Source organism: Sinocyclocheilus grahami, unplaced genomic scaffold (genome assembly GCF_001515645.1).
Source record: "Sinocyclocheilus grahami isolate Dianchi unplaced genomic scaffold, SAMN03320097.WGS_v1.1 scaffold230.1, whole genome shotgun sequence".
Classification (NCBI taxonomy): domain Eukaryota; kingdom Metazoa; phylum Chordata; class Actinopteri; order Cypriniformes; family Cyprinidae; genus Sinocyclocheilus; species Sinocyclocheilus grahami.
In genome coordinates this window covers 2,009,013-2,024,129 of record NW_015505409.1, presented here as the reverse complement: position 1 = coordinate 2,024,129, position 15,117 = coordinate 2,009,013, and the positions used below count along the sequence as shown (strand labels likewise).

General features: G+C 39.7%; 1 protein-coding gene across 3 annotated transcripts in view; it reads left to right on the top strand.

The window, feature by feature from the left end:
- ssh1a (slingshot protein phosphatase 1a) overlaps nucleotides 1-11,496 on the top strand; it is a 46,340-nt gene extending 34,844 nt beyond the window's left edge. For all 3 annotated transcript variants that reach the window (XM_016288283.1, XM_016288284.1, XM_016288282.1), the window contains 13 exons: nucleotides 837-937; nucleotides 3,361-3,425; nucleotides 4,482-4,603; nucleotides 4,704-4,772; nucleotides 5,023-5,088; nucleotides 5,788-5,982; nucleotides 6,432-6,525; nucleotides 6,738-6,866; nucleotides 7,064-7,110; nucleotides 7,409-7,555; nucleotides 7,655-7,855; nucleotides 8,055-8,733; nucleotides 8,816-11,496. In XM_016288283.1, coding sequence (XP_016143769.1) covers nucleotides 837-937; nucleotides 3,361-3,425; nucleotides 4,482-4,603; nucleotides 4,704-4,772; nucleotides 5,023-5,088; nucleotides 5,788-5,982; nucleotides 6,432-6,525; nucleotides 6,738-6,866; nucleotides 7,064-7,110; nucleotides 7,409-7,555; nucleotides 7,655-7,855; nucleotides 8,055-8,733; nucleotides 8,816-9,883 — 2,983 coding nt within the window. In that variant the 3' untranslated portion in view covers nucleotides 9,884-11,496. The remainder of the gene's footprint in view (nucleotides 1-836; nucleotides 938-3,360; nucleotides 3,426-4,481; nucleotides 4,604-4,703; nucleotides 4,773-5,022; nucleotides 5,089-5,787; nucleotides 5,983-6,431; nucleotides 6,526-6,737; nucleotides 6,867-7,063; nucleotides 7,111-7,408; nucleotides 7,556-7,654; nucleotides 7,856-8,054; nucleotides 8,734-8,815) is intronic.
- Nucleotides 11,497-15,117: the final 3,621 nt, after the last annotated feature.

Below are 15,117 nucleotides of genomic sequence, written 5' to 3'. Positions count from 1 at the left end.
TCTCTCTCTCTCTCTCTCTCTCTCTCTCTCTCTCTCTCTCTCTCTCTCGAATTGGCAATATTTCAGAAAAAGGGTTTAGCGATTTCTAATTATTGGGGGGACTAGCCCCCCTCAATGTCTAAGGTGGTTATCGGCCTGATCAGACATGAAAATATGTTGTGGCACTATCGTGCAGTCTATAATGATATGATGTTAGTTAGCAAATATTAGCGATTTTTTGCAAACATTTCTTTGAGTAACATGACCGTAAATATGAACTCACGATTGAATGTAACATAAAACAAATGATTACTTTTCGTTAAAATCTTTATTAATGCCAAAAATGCTTACATTTATGTGTCTTTTTGTTCGCTCGGGCAGCCATGTTGCCCCTGAAGCCGGTTTACGCTGAGATAATTCATACCCCTTTGTTTGAAGTGTGGTCCCGAAAAATCTTTGTTTGAAGGGCTATCTGGCCCTTCCCCTACCCCTACCCCTCCAACCAAAAGAGAATTGAGACAGGGGAATTGAAAGGGGAAGGGCTAAGGGGTAGAATTGGGATTGGGCCTAAACGATGTTACAATTTAAAATAGTTTTTTTAAATTTTTTTTATATATATTTTAAAATGTCTGTTATGTCTGCCATTACTCCAGTCTTCAGTGTCACGTGATCCTTCAGAAATCATTGCTGATTTTTCACATGTGCATTGTGTTTCCCCAAAATCTGAATCTACAACTTTTTGGTGTCTGTGGGTTTTGTTGTATTACATTCTCTAAAATGTCACACAAGCATGTTTTGTTTCATTGTTGGCCATGTTTCTCACACTGTCTCCTCTACCCTTTCTTTCCTTTTTACAGTCTAAGCGAGAGCTTCTTCATGGTGAAGGGGGCCGCTCTGTTTCTGCAGCAGGGCAGCTGTCCACAGGGTCAGAGAGGTCATCCTCACCACAAACATGCAGGTGAGTCCATGCTTGCACTTGAGGGCTCTCTATAAAATCTGTCTCCTCATATCACACATTAGTGAGTTTCAGCATTTAGATGAACAGCCAAAAAGTCAACAAGTATACTTGAATTTTTATCACAGCACAGGAATAATTTTTTGTACAGAATGCTCATTGTTATTTGAGTGGACCTCAGTCCTTCATTAACTGTATCTCAGATGTGTTACTTCAGTTTTATGTTAATGACTGTTGGAATTATGGTGTTTTGGTGGAAATCATGGTTACTATAGTAAATTTTGTAAGGGTGACTTTACTGCCTGGCCTGCTGTGTCCGCCCTGTGAGAGAAATTCAGAAATCGGCTGATGGACAGACTCAGTGCTGGCTAAGCATGTCCCAGACAAGTGTGTGTGTGTGTGTGTGGATTAGCCAGATTAGCAGTTTAGCTCAGCACATTGGCACTGTGAGAACATCACTTCTTATAGACAAGGCACATGGGACGTCTCTCTGTTTTATGTGTTTCCTGGTGGTTTTATATACAGAGTTAACAGTTTCCTGTTTGTTCAGAAAGGAAAATATAAAAACACTTTTCCCCCTTTTTTATGATGTTAAAATTTTTTGGTTACACTTTATTTTGATGGTCCCCTGTTAGGTTAGGGTTAGAGAAAGGTTGACAAGTGTTAGAAGATATTAATCAGACAGTCGTAATACTTGAATGAGAGGTAGTTGACATGTAGTTGCAAAGTTACCTATAGTCAACAGAATGTCTAAACGGGACCATCAGAATAAAATGTTGCCTATTTGAATTATTTTATTTGCCTCTAATTTATAGGATTGTTGAGACAAGAAAGGAACATATAGGTAGAAAGGCTGTCATACTTTCTTTTTAACAGTAGTTGCATACTTAACATAAATATATTAAACTTGCATACCAATTGTGAGTCATGTTTTGTCATTTATGGGGTAAGTTGTCACAGTCTGCCAGCTAAAAATCTTATTATAGGAAAATGCAAACTGGAAAACAGTTATGACAACCAATTCATGAAACAGCAGAAATATTAAAAGATAACATACAAAAATATTAAACCATTGTTTTGCCCCAATACAAATGTGTTTTTGTAAAATTATACCTGAAATATATAGACAAGAGAGATGATATAGCAGTGTGGTTTTATTGTGTTCACATGTTTGCTCAACAAATATTATAAAAATATAATGATTTCAGTTTGGAAGATAAAATTCACAAAGTTTTTAACTACAGTAGTTGTACTACAATACAACTGCAATTTTAACAATATGAAACCACTGCTAGAAAAACGAGCATTTGAAAAAAAAAAAGTGAAAGTGTAATTTGTGCAATTTGTATTTTTTTTCTTCTATGGCATCGTGAAGAACCTTTATTTTTAAGAGTGTACAGGGAATTGGAAACTATAATGATAATTCTCAAAAACAAAGCTGTGCTCTGGGATCCTGCGCTGCTTGAGCGATTCTTTTACATATCAGTTTTTTATCAGACAAGCATGTAAAGTTATGCAAATTCTTGTCATGGAGACCCAGAAGACCGAGGGGCTTGTTTTGTTGGAGGAGAGAACATACCCTGTTCTTTTCATATGTGCTTCAAATTCAAAGCAGCCAATAAACTGTAGAGAACATCATCTGTTGTGTTGAGTGTACATGACCGGCTTTGGCTCTTAAGCTTTGAGTTTATTTGGTTTTCACGTTTTTGGCTTTGTTCTTAACCTGCTTGTGCACTTTGATTGGCCTCCCACACGTCCCACACCAGTTACATCATTGCTTCATGGTTTCTGCCAAAGCTCACAAGAGTAGGAGGAGGTTTGTTTGGGTAGGACCGCACCACAGTCAGAGGTCAGAGGAGTTAGTCTGTCTGTGTTAAGGAGGAGAATGAAATGTAAACCGATCTTGTTTGGTATCTCTTATTGACTTGCATCAAAAGGGGAGGGGCTAGAGCAAGTCGAATGGCATGCTGTCAGATTTATAATTCTTAGCACAAAGGGTAGAACTTATTTGCACATACCTGTTCACAATGCGGCCGAAAGTCACTTAGTCATGTCATAATAATTTAATTAAATAGGATTATCTGAGATATGTAAGCATAAGAAACGGCTAATTTTTCATATCTTTCCACATCCATGTGTGTTTGTACACTTTGTACTCTGGAATATCGTAAAATCAGCAGCGCTATAAATGCGTTAATCAAAAGCATACAACATTTAAAGACTGATTTGTATCACTCAGTGGGCGTTTGTCTTGGCTCGGCTTCTCTTAGAACCCTTAGTTCACTAATATGACATAATTTTTAGTTATCTTGGTTATTTTTATGGTTGTTTTTCTTCAACGGGGTTTTGAGACGCCGTTGGTGTTAATGTAAACAAAGTAGTCGTCTTGGTTTTGTTTGGAATGTAACGCTGGTTTCACTCAACAGGTGACTTACCTCAGCATCTGCAGGTGATGATCAACATTCTTCGCTCTGAAGATCGCATCAAACTGGTGAGAGAACACGCTCTATCAGTGACTAACGTTTTGGCAGTAAGGTGCATGCAGTCAGGCTGAATGGGTTTCATCGCCAAACTTCCAAGAGGGAAGTCTTAAAATGATTTAAATTTACCCTAGTAAATAATATTTATACTAAATGTATTTGAAATACATTTATTTCATGCTAAGTATACTACAAATACATTTACACATTTCAATTACCCTGCAGTTGTACTTTTAGTATACTAAACTGGTATACTTAAAGTCTGCTAAATAGGAACAACTAATTTTTTACTTTCTGCATTTTAATTGTGCGGAAGTAGAGCTGAGGTTCAACTAAAGATATGCTGAAGTATATTTGATTCTGCTAAAGTGGAACAATTGCAATTATACTTCAGGTACACTTTAAAAACCTTGCATTTAAAGACTGATAGTATTCAAAGACCATGCAATCCTCATCAATAGTGAAATTAAAACACATTTTAGGCTTAATATTAAGAAATGTGCATTGTGCACAAGTAATACTCTAAATAAAGTTTAATTACAGTTTTTATATCAGTAAGTCTCAAGCGATATGTCAGTTATGTTAATAGATTTGAACTATACTTAGTATAAAATAAATGTATTTTAAATATATTACTTTTTTACTAGGGTAGTACTATTAAAAATGAAGACTAAACAACATTAAACTGACATTATTTTTTACATTTATATTTATTACAATAGAAGTACCAGAGGTGCGCATATCAGCTTAAATAGGAGAGCCTTATTATAATATTGTTGACAGTGAGGGACCTTAGAGGCAAAGATTTTGAGAAACACTGCTTTTGAAGAGTTAATATAAAGTGCACACGGTTGACGAGCTTGACCGACTTATGGAGATTCTTCAAAATGCCCCTGTTGTCTTACATTGAGAGAAAGATTATGTGAGAGTGAGTGACTAAAGGCCGAGTTTTTATTTTCAGTGATTTATTCTAGAGTTCAGTATGTTAATGTTTAATATATTTTGCTTTTGCATGTGTATGTATTAAGTGGGCCCTGTTTTTACACAAACCAAACTGTAATCCGCAGGCGGTGCGGTTAGAGAGCGCATGGTCGGACCGTGTGCGGTACATGGTGGTAGTCTACACAAATGGCCGTCAAGACACTGAGGAAAACATCTTGCTGGGCATGGACTTCAGCAACAAAGACAGGTGAGACCAAATCAAATACAGTTTAGCATATCATCAAACAGACAAGTTTAAAAGTTTGTTACCTCCTGCAGGCACTTACATTTCTGCATTTCACTTACAGTAAGAACTGCTCTATTGGGATGGTGCTGCCACTGTGGAGTGACACCAAGATTCATTTAGATGGTGATGGGTGAGTACTGCCCCCTCTGGGAATGGAAAGAAATGACTGTTGCTGGTCTGATTATACTTCAACTTTTGATGCACCGATCTAGATAGCATGGATTATAAACTGTTTTGAATGGATTTGTCAATGGACAATGAAGCCAATGACAATATTAACAAGTATTCCTTGTTTTTATTGTTATTTAGAAAGGTTGTAGCTCTATTGTAATGATGTATGGTATGATGGCCTTATTTAACCACTCTTCTCATTTCTCCAGAGGCTTCAGTGTGACTTCCGCCGGGCGCATGCACATCTTCAAGCCGGTGTCAGTCCAGGCCATGTGGTGAGAAAATAACATCAGTATATAATGAACTAGAGCAATTTAAACTCGCATTTTAGACATTTCGGTCTGTAGTGGAAATGCTAATATAGAATGATGTGTTTACTTTTTTTTTCTAGTTAAAACGGGTTTTAAATGCTTGATGTGATCATTTAAGCAATTACGCTAAAGCTTTCAAACAACTTCAGAAAATCAGTCAGAACTGCTATTTTCACAATCTTTCATGTTATGATAAACCCGACAGTCTGAGTCATCTCTCTTAATCAGGTGACAAGTTACATTGTTTTTTCCAAAAAATTGGGGGGGGTTGAAGATGATGTGAGTGGACCAGTGTTCACAGGTGCTTTGGGAGTTTGACATCCTTAAATATAATAGAGCTCCACACTGCCATCTGGTGACTCTTTCAAAACTAGTACCATTGCAGTACCATGGTACAGTGAATATCATATCATCCGATGTTGCTTTATATAAACCCTGTAAAATGATTGCTATCTTGGCCGTAATTTTATTATGTTATTTTCACTGCTTTTTGCAATTGTGGTTAAGCTCTTTATCATTGATTTGAAGTGTAGAATTATTTAAAACCAGTTTGAGATACAGTTTGATTGATTTTAAGATCACACCATGATCTTTAAACTCCATTCTGACACTATTGGCAAAGGTCTCTCCATCTTGCTCACCTTTAACCTGCTTTTCCTTTAGGTCAGCATTGCAGATTTTGCACAAGGCATGTGAGGTGTCACGAAGGTACAACTATTTCCCTGGTGGCATGGCGCTCACATGGATGGGGTACTACGAGAGCTGTATCAGCTCTGAACAGAGCTGCATCAATGAGTGGAATGCCATGCAGGATCTGGAAACACTGCGACCAGACTCTCCTGCAGTTTTCGTTGACAAGTGAGTGCAAATCCTGAAAGCCCAGTGTCCTTGACCCACCAGCAGATTTAAATTAAAATTTTGATTCGTTTGTTTGGAAGTGAGGTTTTTTTTTTTTTTTTTTTTTATTTCGTGACCAACCAAGAGCAAAAGCCAGACATATTTGTTATCACAATTAAATGTGATAGTCAAATGATAGTCAAGTGTAATGGTCAAACAAACATAACATCAAACAAGTTATACACTCAATTCTGTTTCTTTGTAAAAATGACTATATTACTATATATTGCTTTTTTATTTGGAAAAAGTTAGGATTAAACAGAAGACATGTTTATGTGTTGTTCATTGTATACAGTACATGTCATTTTGACTTTTCTGAATAATAATAATAAAAAGTTACACCCTTCACCTTAAAATGATGCTCTAACTTGAACCCTTGATTTAGGCTGTGCTATGTTTCTGTTCCTCAGGCCAACAGAGAGGGAGAGAACAGAATGTCTAATCAAAGCCAAACTCAGGAGTATCATGATGTGCCAGGACCTTGAAAATGTCACGTCCAAAGAGGTCAGCAGGAAATGCAGAGTGTGCATAAATAGTGTCAAAACAGGCCCTTCTCCTCAAAATCTGATCATAAGTGTTCACAGGAGACACAGGATCCAGCAATGCGTCTCTGCTGGCCTCTTGTGATCAGATTGTCTGAGATGGATCTTGATAGCAGGGTTTATAACAGAACATTTGTTGAGATTAAGTCAATAACCGTGTGTATTTTTCCTTAGATTCGTAATGTGCTGGAGAAACAGATGAACTGCAACCTGAAAGAGTACAAAGAGTTCATTGACAATGAGATGCTGCTTATTCTTGGCCAGATGGACAAAGCCACGCTCATCTTTGACCACCTCTATCTGGTTAGTGCTGCTTTTATTAGACCTGCCAATAAAAGGCAGGTCTTTTATTGGCAGGTCCCCCCCCCCCCTCTTTTTATTGCCATTCCTCTAGCTCAAGCTTGTTAGTTCTGTGGCAGGACAGATGGTTTTTGTCATATATGGGGCATTGGATGCCAATTTCCCTAAAAAGCCTGTGACATGCATCGTTCGTCTTTCAGGGTTCTGAATGGAATGCTTCAAATCTAGAGGAGCTTCAGGAAACTGGGTGAGTTTTACCTGTGCTGACATCCATGCTTGCTTTCCTCCTGTGCTGTTGTTACTCTTAAGACACTGCTTCTTTAAATGGGTTAATGTTAGGTAAAGGTGAAAGTTTAAGGTAGGTGTGTATCGCCTCTTAAAGGGCCACATTTTCTCCTGTTTCAGCTAAAGTTCAGAGTAAATCCATCAAAGCTGTTACTTTTTAAGCAGGGTTTATTTTTAGTACCTGATCTAAGGAATAAAAATAAACTTTTCTATTGTCGTCCTGATGTAATTTGTGATCTCTAAATGCATTGCTGTTTTAGGGTGGACTACATCTTAAATGTTACGCGGGAAATAGATAACTTTTTCCCAGGAACATTTTGCTACCACAACGTCCGAGTGTTTGACGACGAGACCACAGACTTACTGGCCCACTGGAACGATACTTACAACTTCATTGTCAAAGCAAAGTAAGGCTTTATTTTAGATTTTTCTCTTTAAAACAAATAAGCAACATACTTGGGTCTTTCGATATGACTTTTCACACTCTCATATTCTGTACTCTGCAGAAAGAATCAGTCCAAATGCTTGGTTCACTGTAAGATGGGTGTAAGCCGCTCGGCCTCTACAGTGATAGCATATGCCATGAAAGAGTACGGCTGGTCTCTGGAGAAAGCGTATAACTTTGTCAAACAGAAACGCAGTATCACCCGTCCCAATGCCAGCTTCATGAGACAGCTGGCAGAGTATGAGGGCATACTGGATGCCAGGTACAAGAGAAGTTTCCTTTATTATTGTTTTGTGTGTATTTGTAGTAAAAGTTTTCCCACAAAACGAAAATTGTCATAATTTACTCGTACAGTTTTTTTTTATACAATGAATGTCAATAGGGTCCAATGATGAATTTAAATTTTTGGGTGAACTATCCCTTTAATCCTTTTTTAACCCTTTCTATACTTTTCCCTTCAGTAAGCAGCGTCATAACCGACTGTGGCACCCTGATTCAGATTGCGATCATCCTGATTGCCAGCAAGCTGCTGCCCCTTGCTGTGTGAACTCCGAGACTGTGGATCATGTCACCCCAGAGCCCACGAACCCCCGAGTCACCGTATGCTGCGAGCCTACCGCCCACTCCTCTCCAATTAGCCTAGATCTGGACCCCAGCCACCCGCAAAACTACCACTATTACTTCCGTCACTTGCCAGACTCAGCCCTCGACAGCGACCCTTCCACACCAATCCATGCACCGCCTCTGGTGGACGTAGATCGCGTCTACATCGAGGTTGCAGATGTGGAGCAAGATGCGCTCCTCAACGATGAAACCTTCGAGGGGCGCGAGGGTCTTCCTTTACCACACTTCGGTGTCCCAGGAGAGGGCACAGCCGCTCAGACCTGTTCTCGAGGGGCAGAGCCACTAGAGGAACTACGTCTGCGGCTGGAGTTCAGCACGGTGGAGGAGGAGGATGAAGAGGAGGCTCAGAAAGAGCAAGCAGAAATGGAGGCGTTAGCAGAGGGAGCGAAGAGAGTAGATGGGAATGATAGTGAAGAGTTGTCACATGAAAAGGGGATTGATCTCGCAAGCCTGAACCATCTGTGCAACGAGAACTCCAACAACAACAACCACCTCAAAACGCAACAAAATCTTACTGTGAGTATCTCACATGATTGTATCACTGCTCTGTTACATGTAATTTGTGTTACATAGTTTCTCCTTGTCTTTTCTTGTTCAGGAAAGTGCCCATCTGAAGCAGCATCGTTCTGGTCCATCGTTCGCTTCCAAGCCCACCCAGAGTGCTTTGTTGGAGGCTAACAGACGAGGCCTTGCCCCTTTACCCCTCAACAGTGTGCCCAGTATCTCAATTCAGACACCACCCTGTGCCAACTTGTCCGTGACAGCCAAGTGTGGCAAACTTGCCTCAGATCCGTGCCTTGATGCCAATGCAATGCCCTTAGGGCATAAAGATAAGCCAGAAAGCACATCTCTTGACCAAGAAACTGAGAACCGGACAATGTTGCTTGAAGCCAAAGGGGAAGGAGATTCCAGGCAGAAAGAGATTGATGCACAGGGTTCCTCAGCTCTACTCCCGAACGAAAGAGAGATTAAGGGTTTGGAGAAGGCAGAGGCGTCTTGTTCTGTGCAACAGCAAGAGACTCTGGTACAGCTGCAACGCTCTGGCCTCGTTCGCCGGCGAAAAGAGCGCTTGGAAAAACTTTCCGGCCTCTTTCAGGAGCGTGCACGTGCAAATGAGCAACAGGGAGCCGGTTCATGCAAACCTGAGGATGCAATGAACAATTCCAGTGATTCAACCGACCCTTTCCACAGGCCCTTTGGAGCACGGGCAGATTTCGCTACCGAAGCGGCGGTGCCGCTGACAAACGAGGCTTTGCTGGCGGTCCTCGGTTCGGGCGGCTTGACACCGGTCTCGTCCCCGCACGGTTCCACGCTCACTCGCAGCTCCAGCAGCGACAGCCTCCGCAGCGTCCGTGGCAAACCGGGCCTTGTGCGCCAACGTACGCAAGAAATCGAAGCCCGAATGCGACTCGCAGGACTCACTGTACCTTCTCGACTGAAACGCTCCAACTCGCTCGCCAAACTGGGCAGCCTAACCTTCTCATCCGAGGACTTGTGCTCAGCATGCTCCTCCGACGCCGGGACCCTTCTCATGCTCTCGTTGTCCCCAGAACCCGAGCGCTCGCTCAGCCCAGAATGGGCCTGGCCCTTTTCCTCCTCCTCGACCTCCACAAACATGGAGGTCTTCAACCAAGGTGAAGCAGGACCTGAAGAGTCCAAGAGCTGACAGTGGGAGATTTTAACACAACAGTACCTTTGGTTTCAGCTTCACTTGCAGCAATGTTACTCCGAGATATTTATAGATTTTTAAAAACATTTCAGCCACTTGGGAACGTTGGCCATTCACGGAAGAGTGAACATGAGTGGAAGAGTGTCTTCTACAAAAGAATTGCTTTCCGTTATGAATATAAACAATATTCAATAGGTAAAATTCTGGACAGGCTTTCGTTGCATGGAACCCAAATGTATGTGTATTGCACTGACTGACGAACAGTTCGTGAGGTTTTCACTGTTCTTCCTCTCTGCTGTTCTGAAGCAAAATAAGCACTCGCCATCCCAGAGGCTGTTACTTGAAAGCGTCGAAATAGACCATTGTGTAATGTTTCCATCAGCCCACCCATTTATCGCACCATAAATCACTTATTTGTGGCCCAGTATGAGTCACAGATTCCTTCGGACATGGTCACACATTTGAAAAGGGTTTTCAAATCATACACCCTGCTGTGTTTTTGCTTCCTGGCTGGACGGTAAAAGGAAATGGACTCTTTGCAGTGATTAGGAAAGTTCTTTGTGTGCCAATGGACACTTTTATCATTCGCAGAGCACTGATGATTCACTCGCAGGTTTCAAACCAATACCTCATACCAGTACAGTACTGCTCAGATCACGAAACAGAACGACTGGCAGCACTTCGGTGTTCACACACAGCTCCGTGTGTGTGGAGGCTCATTAGGAAAGAGCGCATTCGTTTGGGATTCTTCCATCTTTCTAATACTTGATGAGGAGGGTGAGGAAAGACAATCATTTCGAAGGAAAAAGAAAATCAGAGGCGACTTCAAGCTGCTGTTCTCCTTCCACTGAAACGTTCATACATGCAGTTGCTGTTCTCATGAATGTGACTGTCCATGTTGCTGTCAAAATAGCAATAGGGTTTTTGGGAAGTGTTTGGGTTACTATTACTGTTACAGTCTCTAATAGCACATACATGTACTTGTAAAGATTTTATATCAAAGGGAGCTCCTCCATTGTAGTTTCTCTAGCACCGCTCTGCTCCGTGTTTCCAAATGCGATACAAATCAGTCATTTACCCAGGTATAGAACGACGACTGTTATTTTTTAAGACTTGTTACCTTTGTTCCAGAGGCAGTGGCTTGTTTAGGCCCACCTGAGCTGAGGATTCCCACCAAGCTATGGCTCTACTGTTCTAACTCGTTGTCCTGTTTGTACTTGCTGTCAGTTTTCCGCAATGAAATCAATGGAAGGTAGATTGGCTTCTGAATCAAATCTATACAGAAGTAGAACTGAAGAAGAACGCTCCGAAACAAGATCAAACAACACTTACAAGTCAAAGATGTGGCTTGGTTTCAATAACTGTTCAACTGTGAGTGTGTGTATCTGCAAAAGCATGTCCTGCTCACAAAAGAGAAAAACTAAGAAATCATATTTCGGATGTATGAAACTGAAACAATATTTTTTTATAACCATACTTGTTTTTTTTATTATTTTGTTTGTTTTCTTTCCTGTGAGCAATTCCCATTACTCTCAGTGATGATTCCCTTTAGATTGTCATCAGTGAAGTGCAATAAAAAATACTGTAATACAATAATATTAGTTTTTAAACTGGCATAAAATTATTTTTTAATCTAAATAATAAATTGATAATATATCATTTTGCAATATAGTAAAAAGAAGTTACATTATTTCAATTGAAAATGGATAAAAAAAATAGGAGTCATTTTATACGTTTTTTTTGGATTTTATAGACTTTATTTGATATTTGCGTTGAAATTGAGACATGGTTCTTGACAGTGAGATTCCCCTTTATGTGTGTCTTCGTCTGAGCACGATTTCCATAGCAATTTATGTGATCACAAAAGCTTTGATAAATGACATTTGTTCATGTCCATGTGTCAACAGGCCTTTATTTACCAATCAGCTTGAGTTGAAGTACTTGAGGTTTATTATGCAGCATACTTTTCCAATATTTTTTAAAACTGATTTCATCCATGTATCTATGCTACCACCTGGAGTTTGAGCAACAGAAATGTGAAGTTTGCGAGTGTGTGCGAGTGAGCGGTGCCTTGCACAGCGGCTACACCGCTACTGTGAACTATTTATGAACACAAACCCTTTCAGAGTGCGTGTGTGTGTGCTTTAATGTTAAAAACATGAGCTGGCTCATAGTATACACACACTCTCCACCTCTACACACACAGCAATACACTGTATGTAAATATATATGTTGGTCATATAACAGAATTTCTGGAAGTTCATGGTACTTGCATCTGAACGTCAACTTGAGTCAGTTCCCCTGTCCTGTAGGAGATGCTTGCCTGAATGATTTTTGGTTGATTGAACGAGTCCCAACACTATTTAATCTTCCTTCTGTGGGCTGAATATAAAAACTGAGAGGAGAAATAAGCCAGAAAGCTGTTTAGCGTCATGAACCGTTACGTGCATCCTTCTGAAATGTGCTCCAAGCCCTCCTCCTCTCGCCCAAGTCTTTGCCATTTTGTGTCTGATGCCATATTGAGGTCAAATCTGAGTCCAAGATTACAGATTAAATGTTATTGGTTGTCTGCATTGTCTCGTGTCATCAACATCAAGTGCCTTACCCAGAAGCACTAGAGGCATTGTTCTGTGTTGACTCCCATTTGATAATGTTGCCAATCAAGGCAGAGGCCAAAGGGTCATATGGGCACATTTTAAACTGGCAGACATTTTCCTGTCATACGCTCCTACATTTTATTGTTGTATTAGATAAAATACAAAAGGATCATTGATATTTGGCATTATTTCCTTTTAATTAAAGAGGAAGACACCGCAAACTCATCAAAGTTGTCGCCAAGTTTTGGAGGGTTTTCCTTTCCAAAGGAGCGAGGAAAGATTTGATGCTATTCAAGTATGAAGTGATAACCAAAGTTTTGCATTGAAGATCAATATTAAATGCCACATTTGTTGATGCTGATGCTGTAGATTCAAGCTATCTGCACTGGTCTGTTCCCAAATCATCCACTGACTTTCCTCTAGTTGGTTATTGAGCCTCTTTTTTTTTTTTTTGTCAAAAAGCAATGCTGTTAAATTGCGATGCTCACCAAATAGGGAGCACTCGCTCCTCATCCGGTCACCGTTGTTATCGCTATTAAGTATGCAGTAATTTTGTCCTTTGTACTGCAGATTTGCTGTAGTTTCAATGCATATTGCACTTTGTACATTTTGTTGATGTATGTGTTTATTATGGGAATAAATGTTTTCTTTCAGTCTTTGTTTTTCTTGTCATGTTTGCTACATTTACTTGCAGAATGCTTCGATCAGACTCTGATTTGATTGGCTAAGGGCACTTTAGTATTCAGACATCACAGGGTGCCATCTGTGCTCTATCAGTATATTCTGGCATGGCTGTGCAGTTATGCAACTACAGGCTAGACCTCGCTGCATACGTGACGTCAGAGGTTTTACCGCAGGCTTTGAGGCTGTAGGAGAGACACGGTGATTAATGACTATCTGATCTTCTCAGAATAAGTTCGGTCATTGCATTTAATTTTCTTGTTAACAGGGATGAAATTTTAGCTGGTACTTCTTTTTTGTAAAGGAAAAAAAACCTGCAGGCAGAAGTAGAGTTATGACAGTGAAGAAAAATACACATTTGTTGTAATTTATGTTCAGAGGATAGAGATGCATTGTTTTGATTTGATTTTGTATTTAATAGTTATTGATATGGTAAGTAAGTGATGCAGTGGCCTTAAATGTATTTGTACACTCTTGTCACATTTAAAAATGTCTGAATGTCATTTCATTAGATATTTTATGGCATCTGCAAACAAATGTGGCTTTAGACATTTCTTTTTTTTACATTTCTGGATACAAAGTGTCTAAATGCCATTATATATTAATGTTGTTTTATCAGTTTAAACTGAACTAATTTTTGGTATGTTTTGATTAAAACGTGCTTGTAAAAACAAACAATCAAAAAACATTTTAATATGCTGATTTGGCACTCGAAAACATTTCTTATTAATATTTTTGCAGAAAATATTATTATTACTAAATAATAATAATATTAAGAAACAAATATTAATATTAAAATATCTTTAGGAGATGTTGATAAATAGAAAATTCAAAAGAACATCATTTGATATAGAAATGTTTTGGAATATTATCAGTGTCTTTACTGTCAGTTTTTGAGCCTCTAAAGGGGTCATATAATGCTATTTCAATTTTTCCTTTCTCTTTGAAGTGATACCAGCTCTTGGTGCATAAAGAAGATCTGTAAAGTTGCAAAGACTAAAGTCTCAAATCCAAAGAGATATTCTTTATAAAAGTTAAGAGTCATCCACACCTACCTAAAACGGCTCGTTCTAACACACCCCCACATGTCTATGTCACGATGTGGGAAGATTTGCATAACGCCGCCAAAATGTTCATGCAAAGAAAGAAGGCGTAACTTTTATTCTCGCTGTAGTATTGTTGTTGCTGCCGCCGCCGCCATGTCGTGAAGGTGCTGTGTGTTTCGTTGTGAAAGCGAAACTACTTTGTTTGTCCTTCCAAAAGAGGACGATATCTGCTTCGTCATGCCTGGAGCTGATCCGTGCTGGTCGCTGAGGAAATACATCAGCTTTGCGCTGTGGATCACCGGATCGGCTTTCACCGTGGACGAAGCGGAGTCCAGCCCGGGGTCATCACATGTGGTTGCCGCAAGCCCGCCAGCCGCGCCGTTCTCTAGCCTGCCTGCTGCCGCTCACTCAAGCTCAAAAAAGGATAGCTGGCCAATCAGAGCACTCCTCACTTTTCAGACCGATGAGCTTTGTAAAAATCAACGCGTTTCAGAAAGACGGGGCATAGAGGAGAAACAATAATGTACAGTATGTGGAAAATAATGTGTTTTTGAACACATTAAACCGCATAAACACATTTCATTACACCAAATACACAAAATAATGTTCTTTTTAGCAACATCATATGACCCCTTCAATGCATCCTTGCTGAATAAAAAAATATTAATTTATTTTATAAAAATTCTTACTTCATACTATGTTTATGTGTGTACGTGTATTAAGTATTTAAGAAATAAATTCATTTATAATAATTTAACAATAATTGCCACTTGGTTTGACATTTTCTTATATAATGCAGTGTCATTCTTACATTTTGATGTGTGGGTTAAGTGTCCAAGTACTTTGTAAGATCTGTAAAATACCTCGATATTCAGCAGGTTCTTCCACAGCAGCCTGCAATTCTACT